The sequence below is a fragment of the Amia ocellicauda genome, chromosome 9 (assembly GCF_036373705.1).
Source record: "Amia ocellicauda isolate fAmiCal2 chromosome 9, fAmiCal2.hap1, whole genome shotgun sequence".
Classification (NCBI taxonomy): Eukaryota; Metazoa; Chordata; class Actinopteri; order Amiiformes; family Amiidae; genus Amia; species Amia ocellicauda.
In genome coordinates, this window is record NC_089858.1 from 9,157,009 (window position 1) to 9,184,508 (window position 27,500).

Sequence of the window (27,500 nt, forward strand, 5' to 3'; positions counted from 1 at the left end):
GCAAGAGGGAAATACTAGAAAATTCTCTTTCATTAAACCCCCTTAAATGGGCTCAGCTTTACCCATTTGTGTAGTTTTGAAATAATAACTGTATTATTTCTTCATCCCATATTACAAGGGGGCCCATGCATGCCATGTGATCTCCTACTTTAGCTCTAAAACAGCAAGACATCAATTACAGGAAAAGAAAAGCACACTGGGAATTACTTTACTCATTCTTCATTTTCTACCGGGTGCTCTATAGATATGCATTAAAATCTAACACAACTGAGTTTTCACAGTTGTGGTTTCCAGAGAATAAGCTGTCTATTTTAAGAGAAACGCACTGACGCACAAGTAAATGTTTAGATTGGTGACAAAACATAAAGCTGAGATCCGCCCCTCTAAAAATAGTGGAAACTTTTAATTTTGTTAGACTGCCATTCAAGTTGATTAAAGTTTTATTCCACCATTTAGTGTTTAGTCTGTTTTTTTGTTGTGTCACTTCCAATATCTCTTCTGTATAATGGTGATAGATACACTGTATTTTGTCCAAGCTAAAACATGACAAGTCCCACTTGTTAAGGAATAATTCATGAGATTTTGTTCAAGGGAAGAGTGTGGTCTACAAGGCATCCATAACCACACAAACCCATCAGCAATTATACTGTGAAACAAGTCATACACCTCTTATTAGGTACTAGTAACTACACTGCACACAAACAAAACATGTAAGTGTATAATTCTTTAGTCGTCTTTCATCTTCCTGAATGAAAATTAGTCAAAAACAACATTGATTGGTATGTTTTTTGTCCTGTGTAGATACATGTTACTGTCATAACTGTGCACACTATGATAATGAGGATGGCTCCTTTATATTTCATAGATATGCTTTGTTACATGTGACACTGCACAATATATTGTGTTGAGAGCTCACATGTATTGCTGAGGTGAAAGTAGTGTATTGCCAGCCTGAGTATCTGGAGCCATCTGCTGTCCCCTAGTGGCATTTCAGCTTTCTGTGTATACTGTAGGCTATATCCTACAACTGTAGTATGGGATCTTTATAATTGTAAAAGTACCGAAAATGTAAATGTAAAATACAGCATTCTAATGGAGGGGGACGATGTCGCAAACAAGACAAGTGCTGGTACAACACTTAGCAGACACTTTTGTATAAGAATTTTTCTTTTATCTCTTTCAGCACAGCTATTTTTTACTTGCCAACCCACTTGGGACTGTACAAATGCATTATTTATAGACTACGTGGATTCATTATTTATTGATAAAATTATTTTTGATATGATACTGACACAGGCTATTTTTGTGCTGCAGTTACAGGACTGTGAACGGCTAAAATACTGTCTGGCAAATACGTTTGCCAGGCATCGTGCACAAGATTAATAGCAGCCGCATGTCTTTTATGACAACTAGACCACACGTAAGACATCAAACTAACTGCTGCATTATACCTTTTCAAAAAACAATGGAAGAGTTCAACAGATCTGTTAACCGACTATTTTTTTTAGCCTACGCTTTTGATCTAGTTTCTAAAGAATATAGATTATGAAGGATGCATAAGAAAGCATAGAGAAATAGAGTTGAGTGATAAGAGTTACCCAAAGTTCATCTGAAGATTAGCCCTAATTTGTCAACAAGATAAAATCACTAAAAGTTTTAAAAGACTTACAAACTTATTATCACATAATTAAACCTCTCTATAGCCTTAAAAGACTAACTTTTTAACCATAGAACCACAAACCAATGGTTTAACAAGTCACTTGCAATCCTACAAGCAGAAGTTCTTAATACAGGTTTAAACTGATATTTTCCTTAGGTGTCCTTTGACTGATGAGTTTAAATGTCAGCTTCCTAGTATTTATATTCTATTAAGAGACATGTTTGAGGGAATTAGCTGCAGCAAACAATGCTTTGTACAGTAACGTGACACTGTACGCCACTATAAAATTCTATTATTAGAAATATAGAATAGCCCATGTGCATATATCAATATATATGATTAAATGTGTTTTTTAATCTTGTTTGTTTAGCATAAGTGCCGAACATAAATGACAGACAATAGAAAGACAGTATTCCTGCTGCCTATATCCTTGCATACAGAACCACCTTGTGGCGAGAATGCAGAATCTAATGACCAACTTTTCAAAACAGCCACAGAGTATGAAAGACTAATAATTATCCGATACATCTCAATAAGTTCAATATGATTCAATTTAAAATTATTTTGAATGTGCAAGCCTCTTGATTGGATCCATAGACAAGTGCTCGACCATAATGAAGAAATAAGTAATTGCATTTACCAAGACTTTTGTCTGATTTTGTAGTGTGTGAAGACTAAGCATAATTCAAGAACAATAACTTCTGAAATATGACAAATGCACTGTGCAGATTGCATTGCATTGCATTTCATATTTATTTGGTTGTATATGTGGTTGTGCATGCAATATCAGAAAAATAGGTCAATCTGGTATTGAGAAGTTAAAGCTTCATGTCGTTGCAGTGTCTGCATCAATGCTCAGGGGGGGCCAGCTATGTCTCTGAGGTTTGCTTGGCAGAACCCCTCTGTGCTTCAGTCCTGTTGACTTTAAGTAGGAAACTACTGTTTGGAGCAGCACACCACAAATTAGACACTGAAGTCTGTGGCAGCATCCAAAGTCATTCGGCCCCTTGATGATCTGTTAATTTTGTATGAAAATAAAACTTTAGTCTCAGACTTTTTGTTTGTGTGTGTCCACAAAGGTATATTTTAGTTTCATCTGAGAAAAAAACACCAATCGAAATAAGAGTAATGTTCATTTAAGTGGATATAAATATATAAATAAAACTGAAGCTGAATCTGTGAAGTCTTTGAAGGATCAGTTCCCAGTTTTAGAGAAAATTCGCAGGTTCACCACAAAATTTATTTCTGCAATTCATTTCTAAAGAATATTATACTTAAATTTTTATTATGTTATTTTATTTATTATGTTATTTATTATTTCTAAAGAATATTATACTTACATTTTTATTATGTTCTAAAGAACAGTTATACTTACATTTGTTTACAAGCAAAGGCAAAGCAAAATATTACAAGCAGAAAGAGGACAAAAGTAACATGCAGAGACATCACTTAAATAAGTACTCACCTATTTACAGTTTATTCCAAAACTATACATAGCATCTGGCAAAATATGGAAGGAGTGCACTGGGGCATTGTGTAGATGACATCAGCAAATGTGTTCACCAACATGGGCCCTGATTCCAGGCAAACTAGTGGGAGTCCAGCGGAGCGGGATTGCTAGGACACTTTTCATGGGGATCAGTCAAGGGCAGCCCACACTTACTCCATAGGATTGGCTACATGCCCAGGACTCCTACTGACAGCTCTTTGGGAAATTATGTTTCTATGTATCTATTCTCCTATAGAGCAAATCAACTAGCTTGGTAATATAGTGACCTGAATGGTTTATTTGAATATCAGGGTGTATCACATTATTTATGTCAAGTCTTTATATCATTATTGATGTGACCACAAGTGAATTATTATTATTATTATAAATACACCTATTCTTAAGGGAGAACATTAATTTAATTAAATACTGACCCATGATACAGATAACATGAGAAATATAACTATTATACACATACATGTGTGTACTGGCCCATATGTGCTTGGGTGACTGGGAATGAAAATACTGGTTTTATTTATTTATGTATGTATTTATGTATTAAATAAATACATATATCCAGAAGAGAGAGAATTCAATGGAAACAGTTTTCAAAATCTGACATTTAAATCTAACAATTCGTTTTTCTGTTTTTATATATTTAATGTGTAATTGTGTGGCCTCTACATCACGTCAAGCGCAAATGTGTATAGTCAGCATTTCAATAACTTTATTATTCTTGGTTCGTAATGTGTAGCATGTACTTTCAATTTATATTATTCTTTTAACATAGCATGTAGCACATGACAATTAGACAACACCAGTGTCTGTCCATGGGGGAAATGGGCAAACGGCGCCTTTAACTGTGTCTTCAAAGGTAAGTATTTCTGTAACTCTTTATTATTATTGGTTCTTAATGTGTAACATGTACTTTCAATTTATATTATTCTTTTAACATAGCATGTAGCACATGACAATTAGACTCAACAGCAATGTCTGCCCATGGGGGGAAAGTGCAAACTGCGCCTTTAACTGCGTGGCTGGCGGGGGGTGTGCGGTGCCGTGCACTTTATGCGCGTCCCCGAGCCGTGTGTGGACACTTACCATCTCTGACATTAATAAACGAATAAAAGAGCCCAAACTGCAGGAAAAGGGAAGTGAAACCGGCTGTAATCAGGTAAAATATGGCGATACCCTATCTTTTAAAATGAATAACATGCTTCACGTCGTTGTTGGGAGACAAATACGTTTCACAGGCAACCAAATAGCCGGTGTGAAGTGAAGTGAATAGGCCCGCAAGTGTCTGTTTCTTAAGACACGGCTTTAGGTGTGATGGGAACTTTTAAATTGGTAGATATATTTTTTTTTTGCAACAAGACATAAACATTGTGAAAGTATAAATGAAAATTGTCAGTCTAGTGTCTTGAAATGAATGACAGGGTTTGTCAGTGGCCGGGTCGGGACGGAAGCTGGTTCCACGGCGGTGTCTCTTAGTGATACTCACCGGGCATCAGTGCAGTCCGAGCCGCAGGAAGGATACGGGGACGTCCCGGTGCGGCGCTGCGACGCGGGGGCAATGCTGCTCACAGGGAAGGATGTGGGGAGGTGACGTCAAAATGGCTCACGGAACAATCGCAGTGCTAAGAAACACGTTTTTGTGCAATTAATGCGAAAATAAAATGTGTGTATTTTTTAATTGAATGTTAAAATTGGTTGCTTTTAAAAAATAATAATAAAGCAGGTGTATTTGCTTGTGGACGCTAATGCAATATAATGCTGTGTGGGTCGTGTTTTGTGTTGTTGTAACAGTAACTTGGTATCGGGAAACTGGTGGTAGCGTTTACTTGGGAAGGAACAGATATGCTTTGGGGTGCCAGTCTTTAGATTACAAGTTTGCAGGTTTTGTGCTATTTATTCAGTCTGCGTCGTGCTACGGGGCTGTTCGTGTAGCGCTGATTTCCGCAGTTCTGCGCGGCTGCACCACTGGGGTGGGTGGGATCGTGCAAATTTGTGCAGAACTGCGGACATCTGCGCTACAGGGGTATGTATTTTGTAGCTCAAGATCACACAGACAGTATAAACAAAAAAGCCGGGTAGGGTAGTACAGCGCCGCATGTGACGGCTCTCTCCACATGCTACGTTACAAACAAAATAACGCTGGGTGTTATCAGTACAGTGTTACACAATATTACAACCAGAGTCATACACATTTGACGATGTAAAGATCATTGATCATGGATACTATTTATGTGCTGGTAGTATTGAATCTGGAAAAAAAAATAACTATTACAGTCAGGCATTAAAACCCTCAGATGTAGTTCACAGAGGAGTGCTGTTCAAGTTCACTGAACATGTGACAAACAATAAAGTAGTAATATTAAATGTACTAATGTTAGTTTATATTGATTAAACCCCATTTAGAGTTTGGTGCCGTGTTGTAGGCCTAGTTATTATCGTGTGATGTCTATTTTATTATTTTACTTACGAAAATAGCACTTGCATTGGTGTGATACATAGAATATTATGTATTTGCTTGGTTAGACTTGTTTTTAAGCAGTTGGAGTTTAGCAGTGTAGCTCTAAGAAATATTTTTTATAGTAATTTGAAACCAATGTTTTGTTTTTAGGAACTGAAACAACTTCCAGAGCTCAGGCTATAATACAGCAAGGGAGAGGTCATTTGAGAGTAAAAGCTTGTACACACAAGCTGGTGCTCCCAATTAAAATGCTCTGGTCTACATTTGCAGCTATGTGTATAGAAGTATATGCGCTGTGTGTGTAATAATTATGATTTTTTTTTCTGTCTTGTTTCAGAATGTGAATGTGCATGGACTTCGCATTCACATGTCCACACTTAACCCTTGCACGCTAGAATGTTCCTGAAGAATGTTCCACCTGTGGTTGCACTGCATACAGAATGGAGGTCATATGGGCCAGCCAGGACCTTTAGTCTACCCATGTGCTTCAATGACTCTGATAGTGAAATATCCAGCACTGGCACGCCAATCCCTGAAAAAGTCCAGATGATCATAGATAGCCTGAGAAGCACTCAATCCTCTCTTGATATGAGCGATGACTTTGAGGACAGCATGCAGCCGAATCAAGCCAGAGCCAAGTGCTGCAATGGGAAGAGAGGGAGTGAAATGCAAAAGGTGAGACAGAGGAGCACCATGGAGGATGTCAAGGCAGAGAACAAAAGTACAGATGCTGTGGAGGTGGAAACCTTAAATTCAGACTCTGATAGTGATGACTCAGTTGACAGAGGCATCGAGGAGGCCATTCAAGAATATCTGAAGGAAAAAAGTGATCATGGGGGATCATCTAGTAATAATACTGCACAGTGTCACAAAACCACTAACAGATGCAGTGTGGTCACCCTGGAACAGGCTGAGAAAAAAAGTGAAAGCCCTGTTCAGTCTCTCCACACCACCAAAGCTGAGGTAGAGCCCATAAAATATCCCCAGGGTGTGAAACTGAGTGTCGCTAAGCGATCAAGGTGCTCTTCTTCTTCCAGCACAAGCAGCGATGACTCCTTTGACCAAAGCATTCATGAGGAAATCAGACGCTTTTTAACTGAAAAGAAGGAAAAGGCTTCCGAGGTCCCTGCTGCAAAAAAAAGTAAGTTGAAAAGAAAAGAACTGTCCAATCGCAATTCTAAATGGAAGGTGGAGCCATCCACAGGTAAATTACCAGCTTCTAAACAGGTGCGAAAAGATAATCCCAAATCAGACCAGGACAAAAGTTCTGATAGCAATAAAATTCCAGATGCAAGCAGCCACCTCTTGCAAAGTGTGAAAAACAGTCAGTCAACATCCACGGACAAGAAATGTGGGAGAAGTGAGAAACCCGCAGGTGGAAATTCCCTGCCTTTTAAAAAAGACGCGTTGAGCAAAATGTCAGGGCCCAAAAATCTCACTCCCTTTGAAACTAAGAAAGCCACCAGTGACCTGATCCCAAATCAGTCCCAATTACAGATTATCAGTGACCATGTGAAGGAAGATGATGTCTCCGATTCCAGCAGCGATGATGGAATTGAGGAAGCCATTCAGCGCTATCAGCTGGAGAAGCAAAAGGGAAAAGACACTTCGAGAGAAGACTCCTTGAAACTCTCAGGACCCTCACACAGCAAGCAACTCCAGTTGAATAAAGCTGGAGCAATGAGTTTAGAACCCTCTGCTGCTCCAGGTACTCAGATCATTAAAAATCAGAGAGCGTCAAGTAAGAAAAAGAAACAAGAGAGTGTTTCTAAGCATACAGTGCCCATACCTGACACATCGTGTAACAGTTTAAGCAGACAGTTGGAAGGTCCTGAAATTAGAGGAAATGGTTTTCCTTTACTGGATAGCACGACCCAGCTGGAGCTCAGTGCCAAACCTGCTCTGAAAGTAAATACGACTGCAGAACTGATGTGTGCAGAAGCAATTCTGGATATTTCCAAAGCAGTCATGCCACCAACTTTTGACCATGTGGTAAATGTAACGGACGCCTGTGTAAGCCCTCGACCTCTGCCCAAGGAGGACATGCCTTATTGCTCTGAGAACAGTAACAACAGCTCAGTGGACAGCGACGATGGCATCGAACAGGAGATCAGGAAATTCCTGGAACAGAAGGCACAGATGCACAGCCATCCACCGAGCACCGGCAGCCTTCCCCACGGAGACGAAAGCAGTGTTTCACCGCAGCAAAATAAAAAAATGGACCCTTCCCAGAACAAAAAGTTAAGGCTGTCCCTGTCGCGTAAAAGAAAACATAAGGAGGAACATTCTGTGTTCAAAGTAGACCAGACTGAGTGTAAGGTAAAAAGAGAGCCAAATTCAGTGCCTGTGACAGTGTGTGATAGAAATGACATTACTATGGCTAATGCAACAAGCAGGTCTGCAGAGGTTTGTGACGTTTCTGATTTACCTGTAATTGAATCAGCTGCTGTAAAATCTGAGGAACATAAATCTATCCTTGTTAACCAGAAGGATGTTGTATATTCTGAAAGCCCTGTGGTTGGATCCATTCATCCATGCCAGGCAAAAAATGAAGTATCACAGGCTTGGACAGAGGGGAAAAGCCAGCCTGGGGACAAGAGCAGCTCATTGGACAGTGACGAAGACCTGGATGCAGCTATTAAAGACTTGCTTAAAACCAAGAAGAAAGTGAAAAAGAAGACCAGGGACATGAAGTTGAAGGCTAAAAAAATTGTTCATTTTGGAGCAGTACAGCTGTGTCCCCTGGACATCCCAGAGGCTGACAAATATAAGTCTCTTTTGGAGCAAGCCTCTGGTGCCAACCACAGGACACCTAAAAGTTGTATTGCAAAAAGTAGTAGGGTAATTCCCAAGCAGAATGCAAATGATAAAAATGTAAAAACAAAATTGAGAAGAAATACTTCAGAGCAGCTTAGAAGTGAAAGGAAGGTGAAAGCGTCTAGTCAGCCAGACCACAGCAGTGCTGCGACAGGACAGATTGTTACAGATAACCTGTTAGTTAGTAAAGATGAGGGAGGGACACAGGTTGTGGAAGACAGCAGTTCAGTGGATAGTGATGACAGCATTGAACAAGAAATAAGGAGGTTTTTAGCTGAGAAGGCCAAAGTCTCGGCAAGAGAAGAAGAGGTCAAGAAAGTCACAAGTGAGATCAGTATAAGTACTTGCATTTCTACAGCACTCACAGAAGTAAAGTTGAAAACTCAGCAGGCTGAGATATCATCTGACACAGAAACCAAACACATCAGTTCATTGCATCACAGTGGCTTAAGCCAGCAGACTAGCATCATAAACGAAACTGACCAGAGTAGCACTCCAGGTTTTCCTGGACGTTTTACGCAGACAGTTGATAAGGGACCACAGCCCACATTAGCCCTGGTTAACAGTTTTTGTCTCCTGCACCAGGCAGACAATGTTGGCAAAAATGAACAAATGCATAAAAGCAGCTCTGAGAAAAGCAGTTTTCAGTATGAGAGGAGTGGAGTGGTCATGCACATGAGTACGGGGGACTTGAGCGCAAATGCAGATTCCAAACTTGTATGTAAGAACACCACTCTACAGGTGAGCCAAGATGCACTTTACTCAGAGAAAAGTGAACCATTCCAGATCAAAGCATCCAGTCCTACTAATATCAAAGACATCCAACCGGAGAATGTATCTGACGATTCCATTTCATTTGTTTGTGCTCAGCAAGGGCAGGATAGGCAGCTATTCAATGCTAAGACATATGCTACTGCCGAAGATGCATGTAGAACCAGGTGTTTGATGTCAGGGCACGAAAGCAGAGAAGAAGGCAGACGAGAAGAATCCGGTAGCCTTCCGCTAGAATCTGCAAGCCATTCAGAGAGCTGCGCAGGGCACAGTGCATGCAGTTTGACATTCCCAGCCAAAGTTAAGCAGCTAGAGGGAGACTGTGTATACAAACAGGGAAGAGAAGCCTGCGGTGTAAGGCTGCAGTCTACTGTAGCAGAAAGAGTTGCTCACAATGAGACAGATCAAGCTGTAGATTCTGAGCAGTTCACAAGTGAAGGCAGCAGTGTGCATTGTAAGAACAGCACTCTTGATCAGGAAAGATCTGAAGATGGAGAGGGTGAGATAAAAAGCCAGACAACAGGGAATAACAGTGAAGAGTACTATGATGAGTCTTACATTGAGTCAGATGAGGAAAGATGTGCCAGTAAGAGGTCAGACAGAAGTGAGGAGCAACCTAAATTGTGAGTAGAGAATGTATATTATCTAGTTTTAACATGATATGCTTTTTTATTTTAGGTCTTTTTACAGTGGTAAGCCTTCCTCTGAAATGTCAATTCCACAATTTTCATACCTAGATTGGCAAGGGATCATGTTTTATAGAATGAGCTTAGCCTAGCAGTTGAAAGTTTATTTTTCATTGTTGCTGTTGTTGTATTTTTTTTTTTACTATTTAAAACACACACACACAGCAATGTCGGTAAGAAGCTGACATTGCTTTTTTTGTTTCTGTCTTTTTGTATTCATCATTTAAAGTGTTGTGAAATGTAAATAGACAAAAATGAAGTCAGTAGTGTCTTTCCTATTGTTCTGGTTGTTGTTTTTTTCCAGTAGGGTAAAGTGACTTTTTGTTGTTACACAACTCCTACCAATTGGATCAGAGAATCAAAACTAACAGGTTTCTTTACTTCTTGTTTTAAGTGGTTGGCATTTAATGATTAGTAAATGTTTTATATTTAAAAATGTAATTGGTGATTAACCACTAGAAGGGTGAGCCTGCAAATTGTCATCCAAACAATCCAATTGAGAATGGATCCTTGGTTACCTGGCCAACAGCATATTTGTTATGAATTTAGATATTTATTTCAGTAGAACCTGGGGAGTCCTGGGGAGTTAAATGATGGTAGATAGGGGTCAATTAGCAATTCAGGATGATGGTTCAACTTGCCTATATTTGGCCTAAAAGAAACACTTTAAGAAATGTTACACAATAGCAGTACAAAACTACAGATTTGACCTTTTATTAATGAAATAATATTATAATATAAAGAAAAAACTTTTCCTATAATAACTGGGTTTAGTATTGTATCAAGCCTAAACTTAAACGGCCTCTCCACATTTCATTCTTCCTAGAATGTCCAGTCTGGCTATTCACACAAAATTTGAACAATATCAGATCAATGCTACTTCTATGGATATAACGCAATAATGCTGTTAAAATGGGTGCTGATCACAATTATTTAGGCCTCAGTGCATTTCAGATCCCAGAAACAAGTGTTTTTTGTCTTGTTTGTTTATTTGGGGAGAGGTTACTGAAGTATTCCATTTGGAAATATTTCAACAGTAATGCCTTGATTGTGACATGCTGTTGTTTTCCATTAGCCATTTCATTATGTTTCTAGGGAATATGCTGAGCATGATTCATAGCAATCCTTTGTTGTGCGGCTCATGTTCCTCGTTTGGTAGGTCCAAGTGCAGCAACGTTTCTGTGAGGTTATGGAGGGACCACTAATTAATGTGAATTTTATTTGTGTATAATTTACCTTTTAAATTCAAGACTCCATTAACATTTATGCCCAAGAAAAACATAACAAATGTAATTAAAATGGAAATGTTGCAGAAAGGGTAGGGGAGATCTAGAAACTACCTGCCACAATTACCATTTACATGATTAGCAGACTTTATTAGCAGGGCTGGGGTCAGTTCCAGTTTTTCCATTCCAATCCTGTTTGGTATTCCTTTTTCAGTTCAGTCCAGTCCAATTCCAGTAGAGCCTATTGTGTCAGTGGCAAAAATAATTGGAATTGGAATTTGGAATGGGTCTGAAAATGGCAATTGGAATCGAAAAAGTGGAATTGGCCCCAACCCTGTTAAGTAGTTTAGTAGAAGACACTGCCTGGAGCAACTTCCAGCAAAGAGTGAGAGTCTTTCAGTTACTGCATACTGTGATCACTGGAAGAGCAAGTCAAATGGCAGGCTTTTTATAAATGTCAGGCTTAAGAAAATCTCTCTTCAGAGAACCAAGATTGCACCCGGATGTTAATTAAGACCCCTTGTTTGAATAGAAAGCACAAACACATCTGTTGTTCAGAGAAGCATGGTGCTTTCAGTTATGGAAATTTCCATCAATCTAAAAATATTCTGAACATAAACACAACAGCTGATGAATATTAAAAACAGCTTAACAGATGTATAAAGGGACCTAAAAGTTCAAATCTGGTGAAATCACAACAGGTCATGTTTCAAAGCAGATTTACAGTCTATTAAACACTTTTGAAAGGGTTAATTTTAATTGCACAAGTGAAGGTGGAGAGACAGCGTTTCCATGACATGATCTTTGAGTTCAATTGTGGATATTATAATTCACTGTCCACTACCTTCTGGCTTTGTGATATTGAAGCCTCCACCCAGTGCTAAGTTTACAAGTTGACGTTACGGATAGTATTCTTCATATTGGTAAACCCATGCACTATTTTACATGTGGTCAACAAGCTGCCATTGCTGTGAAATTGACTTGTCATACACTGCTTCAGTAAACCGGCTTCGTGAAGGATGTTTTTGATACATAGAAGTTCGCCGTATAGGAGCAGTAGAAAGTGGGACTGAAATCCTAGAGTGATTTAAATGGAAAACAGCTACTCTCGAAGTCTGTCAGTAGTATTCGCTTTGAAATGTATATAGTTGTTTGTTTTGATACCTGTTAGTGATAAACGCTGCAAGGAAAGCGGGCGTACTTCTTTTATAGTTGCTCCGAGATTTCAGATACACTTTCAGATATATATGTCGTTGTTATAAATAGTGTGGTCATTGCTACTTAAAATTCTTTGCACATGATTAAATATTATGAAAGGAAGCTTTATTAATCTATCCAAACTACCAGTTGAACTATGTTTATCATGACTCTATTACAAATCCCCTTTAGATGCACATTTCTTGTATATTCTGTAACAGTACGATCACAAGTGTTAGGTTGGTGTCTGTCCATTCCATTTCTGTCAATGTCCACGTGTTTAGTGTCTCATCTTGCCTCTCCAGCTCTGGTCTTCCCATTGTGGCCTTCTGGTTGACATGAGTCAGTGATATCTGTTTGCTGGTATTTGAGTACTATAAAATGTATGTATCACTTTCTTCCGGTTTATACACATCACAGGGAAGTAAATACAACTTCTGTTGCATAACTGCTGGATCCATTTCAGGTGTTGTGTGCTACAGGAATATGTATAATTTAACATCAGGTGCTGGACATTAGAAACCCTTAGAATTACATTTGTTCATCAGTACCTTTTGTACAAGAGCTTGCAACCTGTAAATCCTGAAGTGTGTCACACTGTGCAGTTGGAGTCTTATTTCTTTCACTGTTATTTTACTTTATTCAAGCAGAAAACATGTTATATACATCTACACACACACTAGATACAATGGGTTCATCAAGTTGCAGGTATGTAGTTTTCCAAAGACAGATGGTATAAAAAAAATGTGCACAACAAAAAACATGAACATTATACTGTGTTAGGGTTGTCAACCAGTACATTTTCTGCCATACTGAATGTCTTGCTTTGCCCATTTAGAGCAGGGAGGGCCTTGGCAGAAGTTGTCCTGCTAGCCCAGACAGGTAATATAGTAGCCTTTGTTGTAGCTGGTTTATACTTTATTTTGACCATTTTGTTGATTTGTTTTTATATTCTCCCTTACTAAAATGAAAAGAAGGGTAGATCTTAGCAGTGGTGGTGCATTACAAAGCGTAATTGCTTTTTGAGGTTTTTGAGGTTTTTTGCTTTTCCCTGCCCTGTAAAAAACAAAACAAAAAAAACAATCCTAAGACTGAACTGCATTTTTAGACAGACAGCTCCTGTGACCAGAAATGATACTTCCATTAGTACACAGTTAGCTGAGGGCCTGGCCACCACCACCACCACCCACCTCCCGCACTCCCTGTTGAAGTTTGTTGTCTCTCGTTGGCTCGTCTTTGGCAAAGTTCCCTTGAATTTCTAATGTGAAAAGAATGTTATTTATTTTTGTTTATATATATAAAAAAAACTTCACTGACTTTGCTGTGCATCGCCAGTTTTCATAAATATTTTGCAAATATGATGCTTCTCCCTTTTTCCCTGTATAAGAAGGAGAGAATGTTTAACTGTAAATCTAAAGTGCAGCTGTGTAATAAAGAGTGAATTTCAACTATATCACGTTTCTCCTTTCTTAACACTCGGCAAGAAAGCGTGCACATGCGTGTGCGTGTGTCACCGTGTGCAGCTCTGGAAACTGAACTCTGTTCCTCCCGAGCCATACAAACCAAGACAGGAGAGATGTCTATAGTGTTTCTGACATCTCCTTGTAGCAACGGGCATGTGTAGTCTTCTGAAAATTGTGTGACACAAAATTGTTCAAAATATATGGAATACAAATAAAAACAACAACAAAAACATGGACAGTGACCTGTAAGTAGTGAACTCTCTTGGTTTCGAAAGTGTGGTCTCTTAAACAGTGGGTATATATCCTGATTTAAGGGCATCACATCGGTACAGCTTGAAGTCTGCTTCATGGTAAATGAGTCCTGGACTGGGATATGTTCTCATCAGGATGTTCTGAGTCAATCCATCATACTAAGGGGGTTATATTGGATTCTAATTATCTTACTAATTTTCTTTCTAATCTTTATTTTCTTCGAGCACATCTGCTGTTCAGTTTTCCCCCCTGGTTTCCTAACGCACTTCCTCTGGTTTTAGTCAAGGTAGGACCATAGATTAAAAGATGATTACTAAAATATGACAGCATACACAGTTGATGTTTCACTCGGAGTCTTGGCAGGTACCCTTGTTCCTGAAGTCTCCGGGGATGCAAGGAAAACAGCTGCAAGTTATTTGTGACAGATTACTGACATGTTAAAGCTGTATTAAGTTAAACCCTTTTTTAAGTTTGCATTTCCATTGAAGGAAATAAGTTCCTCTGTGGCACCTGTAACCTTTAATAACCTAACCTCTTGCTGGCTGGTCTGTCCCCATCTGTGCAGGTCTCTCTCATCTTCCATTGATACAGGATTGCTGATAAGCCCTTATATTGTTGTCAATTCATTTGAGAAGCTTCAGAAATGTTCTGCTCCCACCAGGCAGAAACCAAGACGAAACCATCAGGTACTGCATTTGTTTAAACTTACATTTGATAAAAATAAATTGTATCTATATTAATTATTATTAGTAGTAGTAGTAGTAGTAGTAGTAGTAGTAGTATCATATAAATAATCTAATCAGTGTTTTCTTAAATCGTGTTAAGTATCGATGTCTTGGGTTTCATACTGAGAATATATAAACAGGATAAATCAAATGAGCAGTCATAGAAGTTATGTATTCAGATTGCAGCTACAATTCGGTATACGAAAACTATACTAAAAAGTGTGATGCATAAAACGCTTTGTATTTATTGTTTAATGTCCTGGCTGGCCTGGCCTTTTCATGTAAGTGATTCTCATCGATTGGTATCGAAGTGCAGCTGGTGAGAAGAAAATATTTGTGGCATCTAATTTGATGGTAAGCAAATTAAGTCAATCATGAGAATATCTGAGATACTGCAAACTGGTAATTGAACATATACACTCACCTAAAGGATTATTAGGAACACCTGTTCAATTTCTCATTAATGCAATTATCTAACCAACCAATCACATGGCAGTTGCTTCAATGCATTTAGGGGTGTGGTCCTGGTCAAGACAATCTCCTGAACTCCAAACTGAATGTCTGAATGGGAAAGAAAGGTGATTTAAGCAATTTTGAGCGTGGCATGGTTGTTGGTGCCAGACGGGCCGGTCTGAGTATTTCACAATCTGCTCAGTTACTGGGATTTTCACGCACAACCATTTCTAGGGTTTACAAAGAATGGTGTGAAAAGGGAAAAACATCCAGTATGCGGCAGTCCTGTGGGCGAAAATGCCTTGTTGATGCTAGAGGTCAGAGAAGAATGGGCCGACTGATTCAAGCTGATAGAAGAGCAACTTTGACTGAAATAACCACTCGTTACAACCGAGGTATGCAGCAAAGCATTTGTGAAGCCACAACACGTACAACCTTGAGGCGGATGGGCTACAACAGCAGAAGACCCCACCGGGTACCACTCATCTCCACTACAAATAGGAAAAAGAGGCTACAATTTGCACAAGCTCACCAAAATTGGACAGTTGAAGACTGGAAAAATGTTGCCTGGTCTGATGAGTCTCGATTTCTGTTGAGACATTCAGATGGTAGAGTCAGAATTTGGCGTAAACAGAATGAGAACATGGATCCATCATGCCTTGTTACCACTGTGCAGGCTGGTGGTGGTGGTGTAATGGTGTGGGGGAAGTTTTCTTGGCACACTTTAGGCCCCTTAGTGCCAATTGGGCATCGTTTAAATGCCACGGCCTACCTGAGCATTGTTTCTGACCATGTCCATCCCTTTATGACCACCATGTACCCATCCTCTGATGGCTACTTCCAGCAGGATAATGCACCATGTCACAAAGGTCTAATTATTTCAAATTGGTTTCTTGAACATGACAATGAGTTCACTGTACTAAACTGGCCCCCACAGTCACCAGATCTCAACCCAATAGAGCATCTTTGGGATGTGGTGGAACGGGAGCTTCGTGCCCTGGATGTGCATCCCACAAATCCCCATCAACTGCAAGATGCTATCCTATCAATATGGGCCAACATTTCTAAAGAATGCTTTCAGCACCTTGTTGAATCAATGCCACGTAGAATTAAGGCAGTTCTGAAGGCGAAAGGGGGTCAAACACAGTATTAGTATGGTGTTCCTAATAATCCTTTAGGTGAGTGTATAATGGAAGTCTGGCATAATATTTCTTGTGTAAATTATAAATATCAAGGGTGGTTCCATTATATCATTTTTGTCCATTCTATATTCATTGTGTAAAACCCGATGCTTTTAGAATAATTCTTATTAACATTTTATACGTTTCTCTTAGATGTTCTAGTAAAGTATTTTGGATTATTATATTACACGTATTGTTTTTTGTTTGGTTGTGTGTTTGTTTCTTTTCCAGACACATGAGAAAATCTTACTTCGCACCCTTGCTGGGAAAAACCATAATCTGCAAAATATCACCAAGAACAAGTTCTCCATAAGTGTTCAGACATTTTATAAAAAGGAGAACAATCCTGTCCGTCAGAAAAAGGTTTGGTTATGTATATTATATAATGAAAACTATAAGGATGTTTAAAGTTGTAGTCAATGGTATTCACTTTTCAGTCTTCCTGAGAATTGTCTTCTGTGTCTCTCTGTTTAGTGAATACTGTAAATAGAGTGACAGCTTTGTATCAATTATATATTTTGTGTTTATATATTATATAGAATGTGTTGGACGCTAATGCAACCGAGAGAAAGCTGTTCAGATTGCAATTGACTCAGCTGAGCTGACTTTAAATGAACTTTTGACTAACACTCTTAAGAGAATCACTCAGTAACATTCAGATGAATATCATGAATAGTTTCGACTACAACTGTGACATTATTTGTCAAGTAGACTTTATCTATTCAAAATTCTGGCATAGACCATGATTAAGGAAAAAATAAACGTATGCCCTATCCACCCAGACCTGTGATTTTGTTGTTTTGAATTCGAGCAAGTATAAATAGAAGTTAGACTCCAGCTGCATTATATGTCAAATTCCACTCACCCTTAAAAATCTCTTTATTTTTGTATCTGCTCCGTTAAATTATATCAGCCTGTTCTGATATGAAAAAGACTTCAGATAGATGATTGAAATATGCAAAACGCTGTTGTTTCTAGGAAAGCAATGATGTGTGAATCCTATTAAAAGAGACAGTTCATCAGGGTAAATGGAAGAAGATAAGGCATCTGTCCATCAAAATATCAAATGGTGACTAATTATCTTGCAAAACAAAATATTGATTGTATCAGTTAATTGGAAAGGTCTGATACCACCATACAGACTGCAAATTACATCGGCGTGAAGCTGAATTGAAAGAATGATTTTCATCAGGAAATCACCAGCATTTGTGGTTTTGTATGGCACAATAATCAGCCCGTGATTTCTGCTTTCTTCTGCAGAAGGATAAGAAGAGAAGTGTTAAAAGGAGACAACTGTTTCAGAAAGTGATTTCCAAGGTAAACGATGACCTTCTCTGAATACTGATAGTTAAGAATGAGAAATAGAGCATCTCTGCTTCATTATATGAACTGTAAATGTACCAGAACTGTGTATAACTTAATTTCCTTTTCGTGTCTAACAAATAGCGATTCAGAAAAGGGACAACAAAAAATTCTTAGAGCCGAAATAAAGACAGGTATTGCTCCAGTATACAGGTATATAGTTGTTAAACAAAAGGCTACAAAATATACTTGAATGTTACTTTACCCTCTCATTCTACCATCGAAATATTACAGTGCCTTCTAACTCAAATATAAAATCTTTTTTGTGTTGTTTTGTATCAGATGTGTATTGCTCTTCTCTCCTTTTCTTAGAAGAACAACTACAGGGAGATTAAATGTGGAAGACATCGATCAAAGTAGCCCATCTGTACATAACCATTACTGATTAGTGCTGTTTATTAAAATACTTAACAGTGTTAGACTAATTGTTGTGATGAACCCTGAAGATGTTTGTGTTGAGCCTAGACAGAATAAATAGGTTGGAGTTTAAAGGAAAAGATAACCCTTGTCCATAATAAGCTCCTATATTAAGAAAATATATAGACTTTCCAATTAAGGTTTCTATCAGTTTAAATTGTGTTTTTTTATAGAAGCCAATTCAGAAACTGGATGTTAGCAGTTCAATTATTGTTGTTATCAAGGTTTGGCACCATGTACCACATAGAATCTCTCTTTTCTAAAAAATACTTTCCCACTTGTAACCTAGTGTAAAGAATAATCTGTTCCTCACAGATTAATTACCTGTATCTAACAGACATAAATTTCCATATGCCATAGCTTGATAATGTGCAACCTTAGGATGTAATTTGTAGGATGTTTCTATATTTTGAAAGTACATTGATTCAAAAATAAATACCAGTTTTTTTTTATGTTGAAACATATATTAATATTTTAGTTGTTCCTTTTCATCTGAATTAATCTTGCATTACATTCAAAAATGTCCTGATGGTTCTCAATAACATTGACTTTGTTTCTGTATGTTTGAATCAGTTCTGCAGAATGTGATCCTTTCAGTTTTGTAAAACTAGCCAAATCCTTGGCACACAAAGGGCCATTTCAGAGATAAAATGTTATATTTTCAAATGGTATCAGTGTATCAATGACTTGGTAATTTTTTTTCTAAAACTCAGTCTGAAATCCTTGCCATAAATGGTTTATGTTTGGTTTGTTTTGATGTTATTTATCTTTTTGGTTGATGTAATGAGCTGCTAGCTTTTTGAGAATTAAGAGAACCACCTGCTGCTAAACTCTGCATCATAATCAGGTTTATGTTTTGTTAATAGATTTTTGAAAAATGTCAAGCTGTTAAAGTGAAATAAATGTTTATATTAACTGACTGCTTAATATAAGTTCAGATAACGTTATATATGAGCAACTGTTTTCATGATTGCATATGCAGATATCCAGGTATGTTGTTTACATTTACATTTTCAAATATGCAAAATAGAAGTCCTATCAAATAAAATAAAGATTTGATTGTTTTGATTTCAAGGCATTGTATAGCATTTTATTAAATTACTTACAGATTGGAAATACATTGAGAATCCAGGATTCTCAATGATATTTGAAATACAGCTGAACCTTTTTTTTGTATTATTATTACTGCTAGAGTTTTAGCTGTCTATCAAATCAACCTATCAATCTATCAATGAGAGGGTCCATTCATATTATATGAAGTATGAAAGGTAACGAGGTTGTCAGGCCCTGTGACATAGCCCGTCTCCGTGGCCGTGTTGAAGCCATTGTCCCTGTACATTCCACATTTACTTAAATGTTCCGAAAACTTCCGAGTGCTGCCATTAAAGGTTGTCTGAAAGAAGAGAGAGAGATGACTTAGAACTATGAATTCACATAACTGACTTAAAATGTCAGTTGACAGTTCTGTATGTAACTAACAGTAGTCCACACAGTACATGTTATTAATGCATTAAGTATTTTCTTAACACACCCTGCTACACATTCTGCATGACTGTATATATGTAAAGTGAACACTGAAATTAAAAACAATGACACCAAATATAGAAAACAAAATATTTCTAAGAATTTCAAGCAGTTTATCTGGTGAATTAGACTGAATTACACTGCATGTCTGCCTTTACTAGGCAACGTGGGGATTTAGCATTATAAAGAAAATAAAATTAAAAAACAAATGGAAGTTTTCTGCAAGTTTTCCTCCCCCAGGAAAAAAGAGAGTGGAGAGGCCAAGTCACTTACCGGCATTGCGTGCACCGTTGGCCTCTTGCTCCCGTAGGTTTGGTTTGTTGTCCTGTACAGCGGGTGACTGCGCTTCTCTGTGGTTCGGTTATAAATTGGAAATAAATAAATACTAAGACTTTGATTTAAAAACACTGAGCTAGACGCACAAAACCTGTCCGTTGGCCTGCATGCACAATGGAAGCTGCGTGTTATGTTGTAGCCGCAGTAGCTGAAGAGCAGCCGCGAGTTCTCGTACCTGTGCCCTTGAGAGAGGCTGAACCACGCCGCCCTGCCTGCTGTCACTGCCCGCATGGTGGCATCCTTCTCCATCTGCATACTGCACTCAGTATTGCATTGCTACATTGTGTATGAACAGTCGGCTGACCTACTACCATTACACGCTAATTGATTTATATCCTAGGCTTTATAAAGCCAGTAACGTATTAGTTAATTAAAATAAATATGCTAATACATCACCCCGTGTAAATTGTATACTGTATCAATTCTACATCAATGTGTAGAATTGAGATCAAGGGCAGTGATGTTCAGACTGTACAATGCACTAGTTAGAGCTCATCTGGATACTGTGGACAGGTCTGGGCTCCACAGTTCAGAGGAGAGCAACCAGACTTATTCCAGGTCTGAAGGGAATGTCCTACTGAGAGACTGAGGACCTGAACCTGTTCACCCTGGATCAGAGGAGACTATGTGGGGACTTGATCCAAGTCTTCAAAATCATGAAACCAGAGGAGCTTTTCCAGATCTGCAGGGACACACGCACCCGGGGACACAAATGGAAATTGGGCTTCAAGGCATTCAAGACGGAAAACAGGAGACACTTCTTCACACAGAGAGGCGTCACAATCTGGAACAAACTCCCCAGCGATGTGGCTGAAGAGACAATTTGGGATCATTCAGAAACAGACTGGATAGGATCCTTGATCACTTAGTTATTAATGGATACCAAACGAGCACGATGGGGCGAATGGCCTCTCGTTTGTAAATTTCTGTTCTTGTATTGTGACGCAGATCCACAGCCCATGTGTCCCGCAGTGCGCAGGGTCCAGCAGGGGGCAGTGTGGCTCTGAAGAAGCCGATTGTTCACTCTGTGCGTTTTTAAATAAAGTTTGGTCAATGTTCACTTTGACCTCCAGGACAAGAGAGGCGGGCATGGCTGCTGGGTTACTGAAGAAAGGTGAATTTTACGATTTATGAAAATACCGATATGTTTGGACGTTGTAAAGGTCAAATGGAGCATTTGTGGGGAAAATAAATGTCAGGAAACTTTAGCTTTTGCATCAGGATCTGTGCTAATATTAACTGTCTACGCGATATGTAACAGCATGATACTGCACACAGGTCTATATTAGTTATGCTTTTAATTTTACAAGATTATTCATAAGAAATTTTCATTCATTTGTAATTAAATTGAACAGTTCGTTGTAAAATAAAAATTCCATTGGGGAAATATTATGGCATTAATTCAGATCATAAACTGTTTTTTTTCCTTCTTTTCCAATTCCACTTATTGTCGTGTCATGTCAGTGTCATATTTTTTAATACATAATTTTATAATTTACATATTATATAATATATGTGTATTTATATAATGTATATAGCTATGTGTGTACACACACACAGGCAAGGAATGCACAGCAGCTATGTGTACTGCATGTTTGTGGCATGTGATGTACATGTGTTGTGTAGCTCAGAGGGTGTGATGGTGTGTGTGGTGTTTTTCAGCTTTCCCCCGGCTCTGCAGTCCCAGTCTGGGCGCGGTGGTGCCAGGGCTCTCGGGCATCCAGGGCCGTCTGTATAACAGTGCAGCGGCGCAGGTCCAGCCCTCAGCTGACAGTGCGGGTAAATATGGTCACATTAATCTAACAACTGGGTGTTCAAAATGCTCAAGATCTTAGATGTACTATAGAATTCATACAATATGTAACCATTTTTCTTTTTGGTCTTTTCAGATGCTGGAAGTGATAAGATATTTTCAGAGCCCCTGAAACACCCTGACTTCTTCCGCCTGTCAGAGCTTTTCTCTCTGAAGGACCTCTTCGATGCCAGGGTGCACCTGGGCCACAAAAGAGGTTGCAGACACAGGTGAATTAGAAAAATAATAGAGTTCTGGAACTTGAAGTGTGAAACCTTTGATGTAGTGTCTTCTTTCAAAACGGGTTTTAATTTAAAAGGTTACCTCCTTGCTTAAATGAAGTGCTAAAGTTTGAAAAAGCTAAATGTGGAAATGCATGGTAAAGTAAAGCCCTTCTGTCCTTCACTCCATGCTCTTTGGGTCTCTCCTCAGGCTGATGGAGCCATATATATTTGGCTGTCGACTGGAGCAGGACATCATCGATCTGGACCAGACGATGCAGCACCTGCAGCAGGCGCTCAACTTCACGGCACACGTGGCGTACCGGGGGGGGGTGATCCTGTTCGTCAGCCGCAGCCGGCAGTTCAGTCACCTGATCGAGAGCACGGCGCGGGACTGCGGGGAGTACGCCCACACACGCTACTGGCAGGGCGGGCTGCTCACCAACGCCCCCGTGCAGTACGGAGCGGGCGTCAGGCTGCCCGACCTCATCGTCTTCCTCAGCACCCCCAACAACATCTTCCAGCAGCACGTGGCCGTCCGCGACGCCGCCAAGATGAACGTCCCCACGGTGGGAATCGTGGACTCCAATTGCAACCCGAGCCTCATCACCTACCCCGTCCCTGGCAACGACGACTCGGCGGCCGCCCAGGAGCTCTACTGCAAGCTCTTTAAAATGACCATCACACGAGCCAAGGACAAGAGGAAGCAGATGGAGCTCCTTTATGGCCTGAGCAGACCTGAAGACCAAAGATCAGTACCTTCTAGATTGTCTCAGGACTGATCAGAAATATGTCTGAAATGTACTACTTGGCATTGTTTTGTCTGTCTGTGTATATATTTGATGCTTGTGATATAATTTCTGCTTCTTTTGCGATGTTCCTCTGACCCGTTCAGTAGAATGTGTCAAGGTTTTGTATTGTGTAAACAATAAATACATTCTCTATCTAATTAAACTTTAAAAACGGCTGGCTATGTGATCCAAGGTCAACTTTAATATTGCATTAATACCACCATATTACCATCTCCAGGTTTTGAAAACAGCATTCAAAGTGGAGTATGTAACTAACTTCACACTGCTTTCTTAGATTTAGCTGTGTACATTATTACCACACCCCTCACTTTCTGTATCAGTAACAGGAGTATCTGGGGGGGAAAAAGGTTCCTATCAGATGTTTTTATCAAATATTTAGGCAAAACTCACTAATTATGTTCAGAGATTTTGGAGCTTGCCTTTCATTATTGATGATTATATTTCAAGAACCACCCAAACGAGTATGATGGGGCGAACGGCCTCCTCTTGATTGTAAACTTTATGTTCATTTCCCACAATCCTCAGTATGAATGAATATTCATCCTTCAGTGTTTCCTGATTTATCAATGTTTTACATTTGTAGGATTCAACACGTTATGTTCTTAACCATAAGAACCAGGGTTTGGAGCGGAGCTGGAGAGTGGAGCAGTGGAGCAGCAGGTTTTTGCCCGGAGATGGAGCAGGGAAAATTGTGCCTGCTCTGTGCTCCAACTTAAAAAAATGTTCATGCTGAACGCCTCAAATCAGATGGGAATGTTGGAAAGCAAATAGTCTGGTTTTGTAGAATTTTATTTTTTATCAATTTTATCTCTCAGATTGATTTTCTACCATTTCTGATACAACACAATGCCTCCGAAATTTGACATTTTAAGTTTATTACAAAATATTACTTTATTTGACCATTTTACATTTGATTTTAGTTTTACTGAATGGCTCTTTCAGTCCTTTTTTCATTCTTCAAGGCGTTGAAGCATTTGATGAAAAAGTTTCAAATATAAAATAATTAATTTTCCACAAATCATTGATATCCCTTTCTTTTGAATAATCACCATACAGTTGATTATTTAATTTGAGCTGGAGCAGCCACTAACTGGCCTGAGTGCAGAAGTTCAGAAATTCTGCTGTTCCAAATCTATGGTAAGACCAAAGAAAGTTAACTGTGGAGGAAGACAGTTTCTGTGTTTTTTGTATGTTTATTTGTTAGTTATGTTTATTAGTAGCTTATTGCTCCCATATCCTTATCTTGAATAAACTCATTAACACCATGGCTAATTAATACCTCATGTTATAATTCCTAAATGCTCCTGCTTTAAAACTTTGTATGTGGATTCAAGTTATTGTTTCATTATTCAGCATCAACTAGGGGTGAGTTTCCAGGATGAGATTTAAATATTTAAATCAGTTCCCTATACATTGAACAATAATCCGAAGAGGCCGTGCAAGTACCTGATATAATTTCAGAATTCCATCTCTTTTCACTACATATTAAAGATAGTTATTCACTTTTTTGTATGCTTCCCCTTTACTTTGGTGGTGACAATGTCCCATCATCAAAAACACCTTCACCCTTTTCATAGGCTGCTTTTTAGATCCACACTATAACATGGGAAGTGAAAGTCAGCGCGTTTTTGCGTGTCGTTTTCTTCGTCGCATTCCTTGGCAAACGTATTTTGCCCTCCAACGGCTTCCGTACTCCATGCCACTATATAAGCACTTAAACAAAGACTTCCTGGTCCTTTTCAGTTCGGAGGGAGAGGCCTGTGCAGGTTGGTAGTGCTTTCTAGCCTAACGTTGCAATTCTGTCGTACAAATAAATGCATAGTATAATCTCATATCAGATGTGTAATTTTAAGTTAGTTTATTTCTGGATAAGTAAATGTGCTACAACATAAAAATTACATTTTTATATCCTATGCCTACGTCAGATGTGTTAATTGAAGGTGACCTGTAAGTATAATATAGGTCGATTTTACTTGCAATGATGTGCACTAACTCATATTTCTTAATGTATCAGTTTTTACCTGTGACATCTTTCATTAGGGTGCGCATTTTCACTGTCCTATTAAATGGGTTAGTACATGCGTAGTGCATGGCAGTATTGGACAAGCCCTCCAACTATACATTGTTTCCCCAAATCCATTAATTTAGATTTGTAATGAATTGCATTGTGGTCTCTAACAAAAATATCGACCCTTAGTTGCATAATGTGAAATAAATTGAGGTAATTTAACGCGTTTGGTGTTCCTTCACCACGTGGGGAGGGACAGCTCCGCCCCTAGAGGCGTTGCATCGCGGCTGCTTGTGCCGCGCATGCGTCATTAGGCGGCGGAGAGAGACGGGCTGTGTCTGCGATCGGGCCCCCGCACTAATGGGGGCTGCGGATGATGATTGGCCCGACAGATGGTCCTGTGCCTCATGCATGAGCTAATCTTCCCTCTTGTTCCTGCAGCTCAGCGCCTCGTCACGCCATGTGCATCCTCTCCGGACTAAGGGGTGCGGTCTTGCAGGTAAACTTGATTCAGTTTGTGCATAAAACTATTAACTGCAGAACAATTATACTTGTAACAGCCAGGGTTACGCTGTAAATGTGCGTCTTGTAAAAGTCCTGTATGGGGTTTCAAACTTCCAAACGCCTGTAGTGGTCATGTGTTGGTTGGACTAAAATTGGCTTATAGCTTTCCTGCAGTGTCTGCACGGTTAGGATTCTTTAAACCTGATCTAGTTCAAGATGTAAATGTAGACTTTTCTCTCTAGGTTGAATGGCTATTTATAGAACTGGAACCAAGCTGAGGGGGATCAACTTAACCAGAATGAAGGTGAGTTGCTTTGCCATATGAGTGATTTGGAATATGAAGTGTGAATGTGTAAAATAGTTTAACGGGGGTGTTACCGCTTGAAGGAAGCTAATTCGGATGTGAACATGTAGTTCCATCTCCGTTCATGAATGCAGTATTGAAGGTTGTAGTTCTAATCCCATTTGCATCCTGTCCTGTAAATGAACTCCCACTTCAGAGCTGTGCCCATATGTACTGTGGTAATGGTGGTTGGCCTGCCCCTTGAGGCGTTACAGTGTGACTGCAGGTGTCTCACCTGTGTCATAAGGTGGCGGAGAATAACAGGCTATAACTGCGTTCGGGTTCCCTAACTAGTGGTGCCCAGGATGATTTCTTAGCCTGACATTAAATATCGGCAAAGCTTTAGTCTTCGATTATTCTAGCCATTTGTGTACTTAATCTGGATGGTGGTGGGTGGGGTGAAATCCTGCATTAGACAGATCTGACTTTAATTCCACACTGTATTCTGATCCTTAATTTGTTATCCAGGCTTCTAAAATGATTTTTCTTTACAGGTTTTTACAATCTTGGAGTAGCCTTTCAGAAGAATGTGTAGCAGCTATGGCATGTCTTGAGTGGGAACCCTGAAGTAAGTTTGTGCATGTGGGCTTTTTAACGGCTAAACTACCAGGGTTAAACTTGCTACATCACTGCTGTAGTGAAACTTGCCCCATGAGATGTGATCATGGTTGAATACTGTGGTTATGCCATAAGAGGGCAAACAGAAACTGGCCATCAATTGCCTCAGTGCTCTAGACTGTGAGCTCTGGGGATGGTACGTGGCCAGATAGATGCATAGTTTGTGGCAGGCTTCTGGAACAGTTCTGTGGTTATGCATGGAGTAATATCTATGAATTTTTATAGATTGCCTCATTTCTCCTTCATGCCATTAACATTGTTTCTTTGAAAATTGCAGAGCAGTTGATAGTGGCTAAGGACTGGATAGGATGCAATGGAATTCGGTTTGGAATTGGTGAGTAGGCTGCATTTCTTGCTGTGGAAACCTGCCACACTGGATTTGTAATACTTGGTATAACTCTGCTTGCCTGCCCCTAGAGGCGTTGCAGCACGACTGCAGGTGTCGTGTTTGTGTCATTAGGTGGCGCAGAGGAATGGGCCACAGTCTGCATTCAGTGTCTCGAAAAAGTGGGCACAAGAATGATTAATAGCCCGACAATGTGATAATTCAAAATGTAGTGTTAATGCAAGAGCCAGCCTTCCCTTTGCCTAGCTAAGCAGTGTGCTGCTGGAGGACTTGCTGATTTTGGAGGTCTTGTACACGGACATCCTGGTGTTATTTCTGCAACTTCCTTTTAATGAAGCTGTGTTCAGGCTTCTGCAGCTAAACTGGATAGTCTGGTAACTGTTCAGTTCAGCTGTATTGAGATGGGCAGATCCCAACCATGTTTGTTGGATCTGTTGGTGCTTGTCATGGATTTTAGGAGCAGGACGAAACCGAGGATTCATTCTTGGGTCCCTATTAAACTGAATTGAGAATCCACTGTAAAATGGGAAAACCTTTCGGGGGAAGGCTGTGGGGAAACAATTTTTAATGGTTTCTTTATTACAGGTGAAGGCGCAGCAACATCACGCCTGGAGAGCTTGAATGCAGTCTGTTGGGACAGCATGCACATGTCATCTGACTCCCCAATTTGTGATCTGTGAGGAGAAGTTTGATAAATGTTGGGCTTTGGATTTGTCAATTTAATAAAACCTTTTAAAGATTGGTCCTTTTGTTTTTATTTTACAAACTAATGAAAGCTCTAGTCCGAACACCATGGTGCAGGAAATCGGATCTGGTTTCTGCTT

General features: G+C 39.4%; 2 protein-coding genes, 1 long non-coding RNA gene and 4 other non-coding genes across 7 annotated transcripts; all 7 read left to right on the forward strand.

Moving 5' to 3' along the window:
* The first annotated feature begins 4,209 nt into the window (after positions 1-4,209).
* On the forward strand, positions 4,210-19,224 carry ppp1r26 (protein phosphatase 1, regulatory subunit 26). Its single transcript, XM_066712995.1, has 6 exons — positions 4,210-4,323; positions 5,960-9,833; positions 14,600-14,720; positions 16,625-16,756; positions 17,654-17,710; positions 18,068-19,224. Exons 2-6 carry the CDS (start codon positions 6,019-6,021, stop codon positions 18,113-18,115), a joined length of 4,173 nt encoding a protein of 1,390 aa, XP_066569092.1. The 5' UTR covers positions 4,210-4,323; positions 5,960-6,018; the 3' UTR covers positions 18,116-19,224.
* A 1,818-nt stretch (positions 19,225-21,042) lies between these two features.
* mrps2 (mitochondrial ribosomal protein S2) lies at positions 21,043-23,008 on the forward strand. Its single transcript, XM_066712996.1, has 4 exons — positions 21,043-21,146; positions 21,695-21,811; positions 21,922-22,054; positions 22,257-23,008. Exons 1-4 carry the CDS (start codon positions 21,086-21,088, stop codon positions 22,825-22,827), a joined length of 882 nt encoding a protein of 293 aa, XP_066569093.1. The 5' UTR covers positions 21,043-21,085; the 3' UTR covers positions 22,828-23,008.
* Positions 23,009-24,574: 1,566 nt separating this feature from the next.
* LOC136758536 (uncharacterized) lies at positions 24,575-27,418 on the forward strand. The gene is made up of 6 exons (XR_010819973.1): positions 24,575-24,623; positions 25,307-25,364; positions 25,612-25,673; positions 26,207-26,280; positions 26,608-26,664; positions 27,262-27,418. It is a non-coding gene; the product is annotated as an uncharacterized LOC136758536 (long non-coding RNA).
* Positions 25,126-25,258, forward strand: LOC136759518 (small nucleolar RNA SNORA17). The gene has a single exon (XR_010820042.1). It is a non-coding gene; the product is annotated as a small nucleolar RNA SNORA17 (small nucleolar RNA).
* Positions 25,906-26,038, forward strand: LOC136759519 (small nucleolar RNA SNORA17). The gene has a single exon (XR_010820043.1). It is a non-coding gene; the product is annotated as a small nucleolar RNA SNORA17 (small nucleolar RNA).
* Positions 26,356-26,483, forward strand: LOC136759521 (small nucleolar RNA SNORA17). Its single transcript, XR_010820045.1, has one exon. It is a non-coding gene; the product is annotated as a small nucleolar RNA SNORA17 (small nucleolar RNA).
* On the forward strand, positions 26,737-26,869 carry LOC136759520 (small nucleolar RNA SNORA17). Its single transcript, XR_010820044.1, has one exon. It is a non-coding gene; the product is annotated as a small nucleolar RNA SNORA17 (small nucleolar RNA).
* Positions 27,419-27,500: the final 82 nt, after the last annotated feature.